This window comes from Geotrypetes seraphini, chromosome 6 (assembly GCF_902459505.1).
Source record: "Geotrypetes seraphini chromosome 6, aGeoSer1.1, whole genome shotgun sequence".
Taxonomy (NCBI): domain Eukaryota; kingdom Metazoa; phylum Chordata; class Amphibia; order Gymnophiona; family Dermophiidae; genus Geotrypetes; species Geotrypetes seraphini.
In genome coordinates this window covers 115,899,355-115,915,686 of record NC_047089.1, presented here as the reverse complement: position 1 = coordinate 115,915,686, position 16,332 = coordinate 115,899,355, and the positions used below count along the sequence as shown (strand labels likewise).

Sequence of the window (16,332 nt, the reverse complement as noted above, 5' to 3'; positions counted from 1 at the left end):
GATGTGTTCACAGATGCTGTCCTTAATCAGCGCTTCCATCATCTTTCCCGGGACCGAGGTCAAGCTCACCGGCCTGTAGTTTCCTGGGTCACCCCTTGAACCTTTCTTGAAGATGGGCGTAACATTTGCTATTTTCCAGTCCTCCGAGATCTCTCCAGTTTTTAACGATAGGTTGCATATTTGTCGCAGTGGCTCTGCTATTTTGTTCCTTAGTTCCTTGAGTACCCTTGGGTGAATGCCATCTGGACCTGGCGATTTGTCGCTCTTTAGCCTGTCTATCTGCCTGAGGACATTCTCTTGGCTTACCTCTAGTTGGACCAGCTTATCATCCTGATCTCCATTTACGATCTCTTCGGGTTCCGGAATGTTGGTTGTGTCTTCCCTCGTGAAGACTGACGTGAAGAACTCATTTAACTTGTCAGCTATCTCTTTTTCCTCTTTAACCACTCCCTTTCTGTCTCCATCATCCAAGAGTCCCACTTCCTCCCTTGCTGGTTGCTTCCCCTTAACGTACCTGAAGAATGATTTGAAGTTTGCTGCTTCCCCCGTCAGTCTCTCTTCATATTCTCTTTTTGCTTTCCTAACCACTCGGTGACACTCCCTTTGGTGTTCTTTGTGCTCCTTTTGGTTGTCCTTTGTTTGGTTCTTTTTCCATTTTTTGAACGATGCTTTCTTGTCACTTATCGCCTTTTTCACTGCATTTGTTATCCACACTGGGTTTTTTGTTCTATTTTTTTTGCACCCTTTCCTGAACTTGGGGACGCACAGGTTCTGTGCTTCGTGCACAGTGCCCTTGAGTAGGGTCCAGGCTTTTTCTATGGACTCCATCTTCCTTGTGTTGCCGTTGAGTTTCTTTCCCACCATTTTCCTCATGGCATCATAATTCCCTTTTTTGAAGTTGAGTGCCGTCGTTGTGGTTCTTTTCACCTTTGATGATCCAATTTCTAGCCTGCACTGGATTGTGTTGTGATCGCTGTTTCCTAGTGGGGCTAGTACCGCCACCTCCTTTGCGGGTCCCCCTAGTCCGTTGAAGATTAGGTCAAGAGTGGCATCTCCCCGTGTTGGTTCCGTGACCAGCTGTTCCATGAAACAGTCCCTCGTGACCTCCAGGAATTTGGTCTCCCTCGTGCAGTTTGAGTGCCCGATATTCCAGTCTATCCCAGGGTAGTTGAAGTCCCCCATCACCACCACACTTCCGCTTTTGCATACCTGCCTCAGTTCAGCCTCCAGGTCCTGGTCGATTTCTTCCGGTTGTCCAGGTGGGCGATAGTACAAACCCAATTTTATGTCTGCTCCAGTTCCTCCCGGTAGCTTAACTAGTAGTGATTCCAAGCCATCCACCCTTACTGTGTTTCCATCCTGGTTGAGGGTATGGAGTCTTTTATATATAGCGCTATTCCTCCACCCTTTTTGTGTGTCCTGTCTCTCCTGTAGAGTTTGTACCCTGGTATGGCCACATCCCATTTATTGTCATCAGTCCACCACGTTTCTGTGACTCCAATTATGTCTAGGTCCTTCTTGCTGGCTATGACTTCCAGCTCTCCCATTTTGGCCCTTAGGCTCCTAGCATTAGTGTATAGGCAATGTAAGTCCCGGTTGTTTGCCCTCTCTGCTGGTTTTCCTCGTGGTTTGGCACTCCTGCCAACCCCCTCATGGGTTGCAAGTCCCCGAGCCTCGTCTCGGTCATCCTCCTCCTGCGGTGGTGTGTCTGTTTCGTCCTCAGCCTGTTTCCCCATTTTTGGTTGCCCCTCTGGCTCCCGTTGTTCTCTGTTGATCCTGCTTGCTAGTTTCATTTGTGCCCTGGGCCCCTGCATTGCATCCTTAGGTCCTTTTTCCAAAAATTCCCACTCAGTCCCGAGTCCTTTTTCCAAAAATTCCCACTCAGTCCCACTCAGTCTTTTACAATGTCCTTGCTCAGTATCCTTTTTTGATACTATTGTCCAATGTGTCGAGGTCAGATCGAGTATCGGCTTTCCCCTTCTCCTCAGTTTAAAGCCAAGTCTATGACGCTCTGGACGTTGTGTGCCAGCATCCTCGTCCCAGCCGTGCTCAGGTGCAGTCCGTCTCTCCTGTAGAGCCTGTTCTTCCCCAAGAAAGTTGTCCAGTTCCGAACAAAGTGGAAACCGTCCTCTTCACACCATCTCCTCAGCCAACCGTTTATTGCTTGTAGTTCGCTCTGCCTCCTTGCGTCCGCTCTCGGTACTGGCAGGATCTCTGAGAAGGCTATCTTCCTTGTCCTCAGTTTCAGTTTCCTCCCCAGGATCCTGAACTGGTCAGTTAGTGTAGTCCTATTCCTCCTGCTGACGTCGTTGGTTCCAATGTGGATTACTACTACTATCTCCTCCGTCTCGGCTCCCTCCAGGATCCTCTCAAACGAGGACAGCATATCAAGGTGTAAGCTATGATTTACAGTATCAAAGGCAGCAGACAGGTCAAGAAAGAAAAGGATAAAGTAAAAGCCCTTAGATCTGGCCATGAACAAGTCACTGTAGACCTTAGTGAGGGCAGTCAGGATCCATCTGCAAAGACAAAAAGTCAGCATTTGCATGATCATGCCTGCCCAATGTCACTCTTCAGAACTGAAGGGTTGGAGGCTGAGGAGCCACCAAATGATGTGTACATTTGACTCCTTGTGGTGAGCCATCTACTTGAGGGGTCCATGGAGAAATATTGGCTCAGGGGATAAACTAAACTAAACCTTAAGTTTGTATACCGCATCATCTCCATAAAGATAGAGCTCGGCATGGTTTACAGGGAATGACATAATAATGAGGGAAAGACATAATAAGAAATTAGAGGTTATGAAGAAGATAGCTAGCTTTACATTTTAAATATATAGCTTTATGTTTTGGAGAAAAGCCAGGTTTTCAGATGCTTTCGGAATAATTGGAATGAGCCTAGGTTCCGCAGCAGGGCAAGGAGGTTATTCCAAAGCTCAGTGAATTTGAAGAAAAGGGGTTTCCCTAATTTACCTGCATACATGACGCCTTTTAACGAGGGGAAAGATAGTTTGAGTATGTGGGCGAATCTGGTAGTGTCAGGTCTCAAAGAATTCCAAGATAGTGGGATTAGGGGAGGAAGGATCTTGAAAATTAGGCAGGTACATTTAAAGTGAATTCTAGAAATCACCAGAAGCCAGTGAAGTTTTGACAGAAGCGGGGAAACATGATCGAATTTGCTTTTTGCGAATACTAGAATGCTAGGGCTTCCTTTTCAGTAATTGCCTAGTTTCATTCCCTAGGAAACAACTGCTGGCTGACAGACCCAGGATGTTTTTCACTGTCCACTTTTTGGGCTGACTACCTCAAGCCCAGACTTCCAGACTGATGAGCACTTGCCCAGAACAGAGGACATCCTCCAGGGTCCGGAAAGTCTGTAGTACAAGTACCTGGCAAGATCCCAAATCTGTAAAACAGATTTTATGCTGCTTGTTTTAGATATATGCAGTGAATTTCCCCATCTTAATGGTTTATGGGCTTTTCTTTTGGAAAATTATTGGTCTCTGTCTCCATCTGCTGACTGACAGGCATCACCCACTGGTTTTGGACTGGTCTGATTGGACTAAATTAGCAGATGTCCAAATTTTTCCTTTAGGCATAAAAATAATTTATAAACTTAACTTCTTAATAGTTAGAATGAGTCCACATTAACCAGATTTCAGAAGATCTATGTATTCTGACTTATTTCTGATAATTTTCACTGCGATCATTAGAATCAGCTGGGGTGGGTGTGCAAAAATATGATAAAAAAACCCCAGAGTAGTTGCAAATGAAGGCTCTCATGGCATCTTTGCCCAGTATATATTGGTTTTGATTGTGTTTGAGTTATATTTTGTGCTAATGTTTTTAATTATTTAATTATATGATTTAGATGCAGAAAGAAAGAGTTTGTACACTTTATTTCTGGAATCAGTGCAGTCCCGTCTATGCCAAGGAAAGAATTTTGCTCTGGACATAACCAATCAGCAGGAAACCAAACAGAGTCTGATAAAAATGCACACTGTAGTGGCAAGACACCTGGAACTACATGATGTACACGACCCACAATTGACTATTAACTTTGCAAGGTAATATAATGGAGCACTGAAGAGCAGAATAACTTAAGTATGACATCCTTGTAGTATTGTGTTTAATTATTTTCTGCCATGCAGTCCTGGTAGCAAAATGTAGACCTTTAGTGATGAATGTGGTATATATTAAGTTAAAACTCCATTCCTTAACCTGCAAATTATATTTACCTAGGTCAAGGGTAGGCAATTCTGGTCCTCGAGAGCCACTGGCAGGTCAGGTTTTCAGGATATCCACAATAAATATGTATGAGATAGATTTGCATCTCAAGGAGGCAGGGAATGCAAATCCATCTTGCACATATTCATTGTGGATATCCTGAAAGCCTGACCCGCCTGTGGCTCTCGAGGACCTAGGTAATGTCAAACTGTATATTCCAGAACAACCAAAATCTAAGACCTCTCACACTGTTAGTTTTCCTCAGGAAAGGATGAAATAAAATATTAAATATTTTGCTTGTTCAGAAAATTATTTTTAGAAGCTTTTCTTTACTGAAATTTTAAATTTCAGGGAATTACATAAAACAAGAAGTGCCGTAGCAAAATGAACACAAACGTAACATTCCCCCATCTCTCTCCATTTGCTCCATACTTTCTCCTTTGCCCCCATTGTTTATGCTTTAACTATGTCCATTTTCATGCCACAGTTGTATGAGGTCATGGCTTTCAAGGGATTTAGTGAATCTCCAACCCTGTTGGTGTGAAACTGCCTGTGTCTTTTTTTCCCCTCATTGTTTAAGTGGTTGACTAGCTTTATCTTTGATTTAGAGAGCAGGTAGCAGAAAAGTCGTGAAAGAGATCCCTTAATCTTCACATTACTCTCAGCTGCAGCTGCTGCTGCACTTGCAGGTCATGTGCAGGCCACAAGTACAGGCAGTCCCCAGCTTACGAACGTTCTTCTTAGTCAGACTCATAGTTACGAACAGGGGTCCTGCTTCTCCCTTCTGTGTCCCAACGTGCCTCTCTTCATGTCATAACATGCCCCTCTTTCTCCTTCCCTCCTGTGTCCCAAGTTTATGCCTCCCATGGGTGTTTGCCTTTTCTGGCTGGCTCCCTCCTCCTCCTCCTCCTTCCAGCTGCACTTGTTTCTCTTCACAAAGCCGCGGGCAGTGGCTTTTACACATGGCTGACCCAGAAGCCTTTCTTCTGATGTCGAAGGGAGCTTTTTTATGAAGTCAGAGGTAAGGCTTCTGGGTCAACTACATGTAGAAGTCACTGCCCACGGCTTTGTGAAGAGAAATAATTACGGCTGGAAGGAGGAGGAGGGAGCCGTCCAGAACAGGTAAACACCTGCAAGAAGGAGGCACAAACTTGGGACATAGAATGGAGGGAGGGGCGCGATGGGACACAAGGAAGGGAGGGAGCACAAACTTTGGATGAAGGAAGGAAGGTGGGGGCATGAATTTGGGACATAGGATGGAAGAATGGAGGGAGTGAGGGAAAGAGATGCTGAGGTGGAGGAGGGAATAGAAAATGAGAATTGTTGGACATGAGTGTCTGAGTGAGAGGGAAAGAGATGGTGCACATGGGGAAATGAAGAAAGAATTGTTGGGCATAGGGAGAGAGAGAATTATTGGACATGGTGGTAGGAGAGGAGTGAGGTAGAGATGCATGAGGATGAGAGGGAAACATTTTGTATGTGTTGATGGAGAGGGAACAGTAGGACGATGGAGAGGGAAGCAAGAGGGGCCTCAAGGTGGAGAAGGTGGGAAGAATACCAGAATCAGAGTTTGGGAGGGGAAAAACATTTTCCACTACTCTATTCTCAGAGTGAAGGTTTCCAGGTCAGCCACGGGCATTGTGTAGGAAATGCTCCCCATGGTTTTGTGAAGAGAAACAAGTTCCTTATAACTCCTATCTTTCTATTTAAACTACATACTTTTATTTTGAGGACTGTTTCTTTAATATTTGTTTTTATAGACTCTATACTGTACAGGAGAACATAAATTCACACAGATTCTCACATCCATAGAAATTCATCTTAAGAATGGTTTTAAAAGCAGAACTTTTTCTTTACCCAGGACTGTCTGCAACTATTTTGGCGCTGATTCTATAAAGAGTGCCTACCATTAAGCACCTCGATCAGCGCACCTAGCCAATCTAGCACCTAACTTAATTTTTTAATTGGTTCAATAGACACTGTTAATTGAACAGTGCCATAAAAAAACAACAATTAAAAAATATTAATTTTCCACTAGGTGCAATGTAGGCATCTATGAGGTACCTACCCAAAAAGAAGGGGTGGTTAGGAGAGGAGTTTGTGTGTGAATTGAGTTTTAGTATTAGGCGAAGAAAACCCTTGCCTAATATACCAGCACATAATTCGAGTCAGGCACCACTAAGTAGACTACATCTAGCGCATGTTCATAGTCCAGTCTATCAGATTTGTGTGGCATGGTTGTAAACCATGTTTCCTTGGATCTTGCAACCCATTGGATGCCAGGAAATTCACTATCCTTTCCTTGAGCAGTGCCTCAATTACATTTAGCAGTTCCTCAATTACCTTTACAATCACCAACACTGACACTGAAAGCAGTAAATGCCATTGTCCTACATGTTTATCAATTTAGGTACCATTTATAGAATCAGGCCCTTTATGCCTTTTCTGATGCCTGCTTTCTGATGTTACAGTGCTGATTAAGGAACTGACCCAAGATCTGTGAACTGACCACCACAATGTATGTTTCTTTCTTGGTCCAGCTTCTTAGGTCATGCACTGAGCCCACTGTGACTTACTTCCTGGGTCTTCTGAATGTTCCTCTGATTCTGCCTATCAAGAGACACATTAAGCTTTAGTGCTATAGTTTTTGCCTATAATGCTGTCGCCTAGAATCAGGGTGAACCCATCATCATATGGTTGGGTAAGATGAACATAAGAATTGCCATACTGGGACAGATCGAAGGTCCATCAAGCACAGCATCCTGTTTCCAACAGTGGCTAACTCAGGTCCCAAGTACCTAGCTAGATCCCAAGTATTAAAACAGCTTTTATGCCTTCTTTTAAACCCGGCTAAGCTAACTGATTTCACTACATTCTCCAGCAATGAATTCCAGAGTTTAACTGCACTTTGTGTGAAGAAAAATGTTCTCCTGTTTGTTTTAAATCTACTACTTAGTAGCTTTATCACATGCCCCCTAGTCCTAGTATTTTTGGAAAGAGTAGACAAGTGAGTCACATCTACCCTTGTCACTCCACTCAGTATTTTATAGACCTCTAGCATATCACTCCTGAGCCATCTCTTCTCTAAGCTGAAGAGCCCTAGCCACTTTAGCCTTTCCTCATAGGGAAGTCATCCCATCCCTTTTATCATTTTCAGCACCCTTCTCTATACCTTTTCTAATTCCACTACATCTTTTATGAGATGCAGTGACCAGAATTGCACACAGAGTCAAAAAAGTTATGGAATGACATCAAAACTGTAATTAGTGATGAAGGTAAAAAAACACTCCAGAAGAAAAAGAAAACCAAGATATCACCTTGGATTTCAGAAGAAACCAGAAAAGTAGCAGAAGAAAGAAGACAAGCTAAACTATCCGGTGATAGAGAAAAAGTATCACAAATGAACTGAGTGTTTCAAAGTCAAGTTTGATAAGACAGAACAATATCTCAAGAATATTTGTCAGAAAATTGAATCAGAACATGTAAATAGAAAAAAAAAACAGATTAGCATATCAGGAGATTAAGGGATTGCGGCAGAAATTCCAGCCTCAACTGTGGATACTTAAAGATGCCAATGGAATGATATTGAATGATCCAGAAAGCACTGAAAAGAGATGGGAAGAATATATGGAAAATTTATACATACAAGGCAATGAGGATAACATTGGGGAAATTTAATTGGAAACTGAAGCCAAAGAAGAACCAGATATTTTAAAAGAAGAGGAGGGGGGGGTCACATGAAGATGCAATGCTAAACGGAGGCTCCCTGCCTTAACTCCAACCTTCCTGCGCCTAATATCGTGCTTTATTGCCATTTAAAATTACCCATGAACTCTATAAATATACATGGGACATGTCTTACAGTTCCTGCATGCCGGAGGGACAATCTAAGACTCTTTCCTGGTGCGTGGTTGCGGTATGCCAGTTAAAACACCTCGACTGATCAAAGCACAGAAACAGCACGGAGCAGGCAATATGGCATCTGCGCCTTCCACCCCGCCAAAAGTGCTTCTGCAGGAAGACGCGGTGAAAGAACTCACCAAGAATATCTCAGCTGTGATTGACGACCGCATGTCCAAATTACAAGCTACAGTAGAGGACATTCATGATAGCTTGGAGCGGCATGGGCAGAGGCTACACACAGCTGAGGTCAGGATTGCCGACCACGAGGACTAGACCTCCACCATGGAGGGACCTGGAAACTCGATGCAATACCCAGCACGCCTGACTCGAGGATCAAGAGAAGGGCAGAAGAAACAATATCCGTATAGTGGGGCTGGCAGAGACGATTAAAGAGGAGGACCTATGAGCCTTTGTGGAAAAGTGGCTCTCAGAGGCTGTTGGCTTTTTGCCTTCAGCTCACATTCACCCGCAGAGAGGGCGAAGGGCGACCGCGTCCTGTTATAGCTAGGATCCTAAATTTTGCTGACAAGGCCCAATTGATATAATTGTACTGCAAGAAGGGATCGCTGGATTACCTTGGCACCAAGGTTCTTTTGTTGAACGATTATTCTGCCGAAGTGGCAGTTTATGAATTATTTTAAATTTTATTCTGTTGTTTTTACCCCTATTGTTTTTATTTTATTAATTGCATTTCCCTGAATTCTATTGTTTAACAGTTCCTCCCTTCTATTCCTTTTTACATATTACTTTAATTCATTTAGATATCATTTACATGTATGGTGCTCCTATCTGTCAAATTACAAATTTCTACGAAATATTCTACATGCTTCTCTCCCCTCCTTCCTACCCTCCATAGTCCTCCCTACCCTCTTCTAACCCCTTCCTCTGTAATGTCGCTAGAGCTTGTATAGGTATGTGGGACGCACAAATAGAAGAAATAAATAATTAAAAACTTTGCAACTGGGGCCTGCGGTTTGTGGTCCAGTTCATGGGTTTTGGGGGGCCGAAGATGTGCAACAACCTGGAAGACATCAAAGAATATGTCCGGAGCTTGGCCCCTCTGGTCCCGGCACCCTAGCTGCTCTGCCATGGCGGTACTGCTATCTTACCAGCTGTGATTCCATTCTACCTGCCTGGTGGTGACTCTCTGTAGCTGGCGAGGCTTGGGGATATGGGCCTCTGTTGTTTCCCGCAGGCTTGGGCTGTGCAGGTCTAAAATACCAGAATCCAGGAAGCTTAAATTAGTAGCTCCTGAGCCAGGGGAAGAAGAGGTCTTCAGAGCCAGTTCTCCTCCCTCTCACCTGGAGAATGAGATTGAGATGGAAGAACTAGAAGCCTTCCCTGGAGCAAGCCAATTATCCAGCCTTCATTCTACAGAAGATATGGACACTTCTATGGAACCTGCTGAGGAACTTATGGACGAGAGTTAAGTGGGTTTTTTTCCTCTCTTGCCTGTTTGGAATTGCTGCTGACAATTGGTGAGCAGTGCTGGGCTTGTTGCTGAAGCTCAGCGTTTTTGTTTTTGAAACTTTTTGGAACAGTTGTGTTTCTCTCTTTTTGCTACTGCTCACAGGGGACTTGAAAACTAACTGGGGGTAGTATGGGGTGAGTCCCCAAAGATCTTTGGTTTGGGTTTGTGGGGCCAGTTTGGCAAATGTTAATTGTGTGGACTCAGCTACACCCCTCCCCCACCGGCTTAGTAAGCTGAGGTGGAAAGCCTGTTGTTTCAAAGGCGAGTGCAGTACTTTGGACTGTGATAGAGGAACTTTTGAATAAGTTACACTTAAAGACTATGCAAGCTGGCTTTTCTGGATTGCTATAGTTCTGCTATGGACTGTGAATTTATTCCTGGAAGCCAGACCGGGATACTTACCTATGGAAAGGTAGAGGCCTGTGAGTTTTGTTAAGGCCTCTTATTTTTGATTTTCTATGCAAGCCTGTTTTGAGAAACAGTACCTACACTGACAGCACTGCCAATTCCAGAGTGCTGCCTGATTTAAGCTTGCTCTCATACAGAACTTCTGGTTTGATATTCTTTTGTTCTTGGGGAATGTTTTATTACCCTACTATTAATGCCAGCAGGACCCTTCTACCTTAAGAAGGCACTCTCGGGACTATTATTTTGCACACTGCCCGGTAGCCATTCTGACAACCTAGTACCGGGGGGGTGACAGTATGTAAAGTGTACATGAGTAATGGCACATGACGCAAAAGGTTCCAAAAAAAAGTATTAATTTTATTTATTTCCATAACATCCATCAAAAGATTATTTGCGTCATCGGGGGCCTTTACAGACGCCAAACACTGGCATTTCTGGCAAAGAATCCCAATCCATAATTTGTTGACCAGTATATATTTTATGTCCAGTCTGACATCACACTTGTCAGCCAATTGACTAATAGAGGCTGTCCTTAGGTTTGAACAAAGAACTTCCTTTACATAGGAACAAGTTTTTCAAACTCAAAGACAAAAGTTTTTAAAATCATATTTTTGTTTACATTAATTTCTACATATGCCTAAAACATTATTACATATAACATACCCAATACTTTTTTGTCATTCTCAAAAAGGTGAAATCAAACCCCTTGTCTGTGTCAGATGACACACTTGCTTTGGAAAACTTACAGTTTCAAATTTCACTGACACACAGACTCAGAAACCCCAGACCCCTTCCTATGCTGGTGGCCTCTCTAAGACTGGTACAGTGTCTCTGACTCTAACTTAACCATTTCCAGATGTTGCCTCTTAGGCTCCCTTTTAGTTTCTTATATCTTATATCAATCATACCACATATCATTCACATTCGGGGCCCCTTCCATCCATAGATCCACACAACATATGAAACCCTATATTTTCCACAAGCCAGACTGAGAGGTCATGCGACTCAAGGCGGGAAGATTCAGAAAGAACAAAGAACAGACAGAAAGTCTGGGAACCACTGATGTATATCATACCTGATTTCCTCTATGATTCTGCCCCACCTAACAAAAATTGGTTGGCGGGTAGGAAACAGAGGGTAGGAGTGAAGGGCCACTACTCGGATTGGAGGAAGGTCACGAGTGGTGTTCCACAGGGGTCGGTGCTCGGACCGCTGCTATTTAATATATTTATAAATGATCTAGAAAAAGGGACGAAGTGCGAAATAATAAAATTCGCAGACGACACCAAACTATTTAGTGGTGCTCGGACTAAAGAGGACTGCAAAGAATTGCAAAGGGATTTGAACAAACTAGAGGAATGGCAGATGAAGTTCAATGTAGAGAAATGTAAAGTATTACATGTAGGAAGCAGAAACCCTAGGTACAGCTTTATGATGGGAGGGATGTTATTGAATGAGAGTACCCAAGAAAGGGACAAGTCAATGAAGCCGATGGCACAATGCGCAGCGGCCGCCAAGAAAGCGAATAGAATGCTAGTTATAATCAAGCAGAACGAAGTAAGTTATACTGCCATTGTACCGGACGACGGTGCGTCCGCATCTGAAGTACTGCGTACAATATTGGTCACCGTACCTTAAGAAGGATATGGAGATACTCAAGAGGGAGCAAAGGAGAGCGACAAGTCTGATAAAAGGTATGGAAAGTGAAGGGCGCGGGTAATTCTTTCTACCTACATTCTGGGTGGGGGAAGGTCTAGGAGGGGGCTCTGTTATTCTATTTTATGAGGTAGTTGGGTGTTGGAGAGGGGGGTTGGGGGAGTGTAGGGGGGTTATATGGCGTTTATGATGTGGCAAGCTGGGTTATGTATGGGGGGTTTGACTGGGTTGGAGACCGAACTTGTGGGAGGAGAGGGGGGGCAATTGGGATGCAGGGGATGATTGACTGGGTCCAGGTTGCTGATCCTTGGGGGTCTAGCTGGGAGGCCTCCTTGGGCTGCTTAGTGGATTGGTCACTTTGACCATTTACTTTTTGTATCTCACATGGCTATGGCTGATTTCACCTATATTACATTAAATGTGGCTGGTATTAATACCCCTATAAATAGGGAAAAGGTTTTGTCTTTCCTGAAGAAGGAGAAAGTCTCACTGGCCTTCCTGCAGGAAACTGGTTAAAATGGTTCTGCTACCCAAAATTCTTTACCCACTGCAAATGCTTCCCCTATGGCTCAAGGGCGCGGATGAACAGGCTTATAAATCTTTTATTGGTTAATTTCTTTGGCATAACCGTCATGCGTGTATAGGCTTTTGGAAACTTACACAAAGCAGGTGGGGGGGCTGGCTCCACTGGACCTCAGGTTATATAACGTGGCAGCCTTGCTGCGGTGGGTTCATGAGCTCTTTACCTCTTCAGTGTTCTCCCCAGAAATTTTTTCCAGCTGGGTGGCATGAAAAGTAGCCGGGTGGGGCGGGACGGGGAAATTTGGTGGTGTGGAAAATTAAGGGCTCCTTTTACTAAGCTGCAATAGCGTTTTTAGCGCGTGCAGAATTGCCGCACTACATGGCTAGAACTAACACCAGCTCAATGTTGGCGTTAGCGTCTAGCATGTGCGGCAATTCTGCATGAGCTAAGCTCACGGTAAAATCGCTATCGCAGCTTAGTAAAAGGAGCCCTAAATGTGTACTCTTTGTATTAGTTAATTATTATTAGTTATTTTCCAATGCTCAATATGACTGCCTTTCTTAAGGTTTGACACTTGTTCCATAATATTTATATTAAATTTAAGAAGTATCCAATTCTAGAAGTGAATAATTAGATATTTGCCCTCTTTCAAATGGTATAGAGCAGCGTCTCTCAAACTTTTTTAACTCCGGCACACTAAACAGAGCAAATGTTTTTTGTGGAACATTAAATGCAGCAAATGTTTTTCATGGCTGGATAAACTTTCTGGGGAGAACACTGTTGCCGTTAGTTTTCAAGGTCCAATCATGTCAAAGAATGATGCTTATCTGTGCAGTTGTATAATAAAAAGAATGGATAAGATAACATGAGAAGTGAAATTGTCATGAATCAGAGGGATACATACCCTGTAGGTCCTAAAAGCAGGCTTGTGGATTAGATATAAACTATGAAGGCAGTGGCGTACCTAGCATATGTAACACCCGAGGCCCATCGTATTTTGACACCCCCCATCTGTATGAAAAACATGATATTTAGTAACAATCCACACATCACACAAGAGTGTACCTAGGAAAAGGCAGCATCTTACATATTGCAGTGAGCAGTACATCAATACACCCATTGTAAAACTAAACAAGCCAGAATAGTACAGATAGTCAATCCTAACTGTAAACCATGTCTTTCGAACACACAGAACACAGAAAACACCTTCGCCTAGTATGGAATATATAATCACAAACTAACCCCTCTCCCTTTTACAAAACTGTAATGTGGTTTTTAGCCATGGTGGTAACAGTTCAGACTCTCATAGAATTCTGAGCAATTACCACCATGGCCGGTGCTAAAAAAATGCTCTACAGTTTTGTAAAAGGGGGGATAAAATAGAAAAACATAGACAAAGGTTAAATTGAACCACCAAGAAGCTGGACTCTGCATACAATGCAACACCACAGAAACAGCGAAAAATCTAAAGCAAAAAATCTAAAGCAAAAAATAAATAAATATAATTTTTTTCTACATTGTCTTCTCTGATTTCTGCTTTCCTCATAGTCTTGTCACTCTCTTCCTTTCATCCACTGTCTACTCTCTCTCTGCCCCTTCTATATATGGCATCTTCTCTCCTTGTATTCCCTTTCCATCTCTCCCTTCACCCCTATTATTCTGGCATCCATCTTCTTCCCTTCCCTCCTTCAATGGTCTGGCATCTCTCTCCTCTTCTTCCCTTCCCTCTCCCACACCCCCATGGTCTGGCATTTCACTCTCTCCTCTCCCTTCCCATCACTTCCATCAGCATCTGCCCCCTTTCTTTCCCTCCAACCCAATTCCATTCAGTATCCTTCCCCCTTATGTCTCTCTCTGCTTTCCCTGCACACCAATTCCATCAGCATCTGCCCCCTTTCCCTCCCTCCACCACCCTTCCATACCACCCTGACCTCCTTTTTCTTCCTCCACCACGCTTCTATACTCCGCTCTCCCTCCAAACCAGCAAGGTCCCATGATGACTGCTTCTGTTGCCTCTGTCTCTGGAAGATGTAAGTGATGTGGGAGGGGGTGGGCCGGCAGACGCAGGGAGTTGCAGCAAGGTTGTGCAATGACTGCAGCTGCCGGACCACCCTTCCGATGTCACTTACGTATTCTGGAGGCAGAGGCGGCAAATTCAGTCATTGCGGGACCTTCCTGCACTTCAGTGCGGCTGCCGACTCTGTTTCAGAATAAGTAAGGCAGCCATGCAGGTTCCATTTAGAGCAGCTTGGAAGGTTCTGGATCCATCTGGCTGTGTACCCCCTAGGGCTGGCACCCGGGGCGGTCTGCCACTGAATGAGGGGGACAAAAAATAATAAAAAGAATGGATAACTTGACCGATTTAGCCATGTCATACAATTATAACCACAAAAATATGTCATAAAATGTAATTCTAAACTCAAAATTCTCCAGACGAAAAGCAGACTATAGAAAGGAAACCAGAAAAGACCAAACCCATAGTACTAAGATCCAAATGCTAAAATCGGACATGTCCATTATGAAGAGACGTGTGGATCACTGCTAATTATAACAAGTGAATCTTTAAATATGAGATGGTAACGGATAGCCAGACCTTGTGGACGGAAGTGACAAATACTGGAGCCAAAACCAGAGTACCGTAATGAAACTTGAATATGGATACCTATTTATACTTTTGAGTAAAATTGCGATGCGAACATGTTATAGAAAAGAATAAATAATGTGTAAACTAAAAACCAAGAACAACATATTGTAACACCGAACTCAGAATTAATGAAACAACATGCTAAAATAAGTTAACCTCCCCCCCCTAAAATAGGGCATGTACATACTTAAATGATGGCTGATTACAAACAGTATGCCTAGACAATATAGATCTAAACAGGGCAAAAGTAAACGATTGGGAAATGAACAGCTGATAATACAGAGTGTATCTTGCAAACATAAGCCGATAGTAGCTCAAAGACAAGCCGACCGGGTAGATGAAAAGTGAACCTGGGAAAGATCTAAATTATTAAAACCAAAGAATAAAACCACAGCACTTGGGAAAGTAAAAAAGGGAGAGTAAAATGGACTTACCAAAAAGGTCTCTGCACTGATGAGATAAACTCGTTCGCAGAATAAATGTGAACACGCGACAATGGGGCTATGATATTTGATCCGTTGAAAGAGGCGCCAAAAAAGTGTCGGCAGTGGATTGAATACACACTGATAGGGGAGGGGCAACCATGATAAAATGCCGAACCTGACTGCAAGTCGTAGTGAAAATAGCATAAGGTACCCATAATACTGTTAGTGCCAGAGCTGCTTAGAATAAAGAACTGTTTTGTATATGAGGAGAAAAAAGAAAGAATGTGGTGATAAGATGTAAAGTGTTGGCCCCTCACTGCACCACTTGATAAAACTAAGAAGCGATGTTCTAGAGCAGGGGTGCCCACACTTTTTGGGCTTGCGAGCTACTTTTAAAATGACCAAGTCAAAATGATCTACCAACAATAAAATTTTAAAAAAATCCACAAAGCACACTGTACGCAGAGAAAATGTTAATAATCATTCCTATTCCGGGGTTTTTTCAAAGAGGTCAAAGCAGATGACTATGCACTGTCACCTCAGTAACAACCATACAAAAATAGACAAATATACCCCCTCCCTTTTTACTAAACTACGATAGCAGTTTTTAGCGCAGGGAGCTGCACTGAATGCCCAGCGCTGCTCTCGACGCTCATAGGCTCCCTGCGCTAAAAACCGCTATTGCGGTTTAGTAAAATAGTGTAAAATATAGACTGCAGATATAAATTCAGACACATTTTGATCACTAAATTTAAAATAAAATCATTTTTCCTACCTTGTTGTCTGGTGATTTCATGAGTCTCTGGTTGCACTTTCTTCTTCTGACTGTGCATCCAATCTTTCTTCCCTTCTTTCATCTTGTATGCTTCCTTTCCTCCTGACCTCATTCCCCTCCCCTCAACTTTTTCTTCCTCTCTTCCTGGCCTTTCTTTCTCTCTTCATGCCCCCTTTCTTTTTTTCTGTTTCTCTTCTTTCCTTCTGTCTCCCTGCCTGCCCTCTTTCTTTCTTTCTCCTTGCCCTCCCCAAGCCACTTCCAATGCTGCTGCCATCGGGGAACAGGCCGCAAAGCCGCCGCC

The 16,332-nt window shown here is 43.4% G+C and overlaps 1 protein-coding gene across 4 annotated transcripts in view; it reads left to right on the top strand.

The window, feature by feature from the left end:
* Positions 1-16,332, top strand: part of TUBGCP5 (tubulin gamma complex associated protein 5) — a 1,496,334-nt gene that overhangs the window by 926,262 nt on the left and 553,740 nt on the right. For all 4 annotated transcript variants that reach the window (XM_033947661.1, XM_033947658.1, XM_033947659.1 and 1 more), the window contains one exon: positions 3,871-4,066. In XM_033947661.1, coding sequence (XP_033803552.1) covers positions 3,871-4,066 — 196 coding nt within the window. The remainder of the gene's footprint in view (positions 1-3,870; positions 4,067-16,332) is intronic.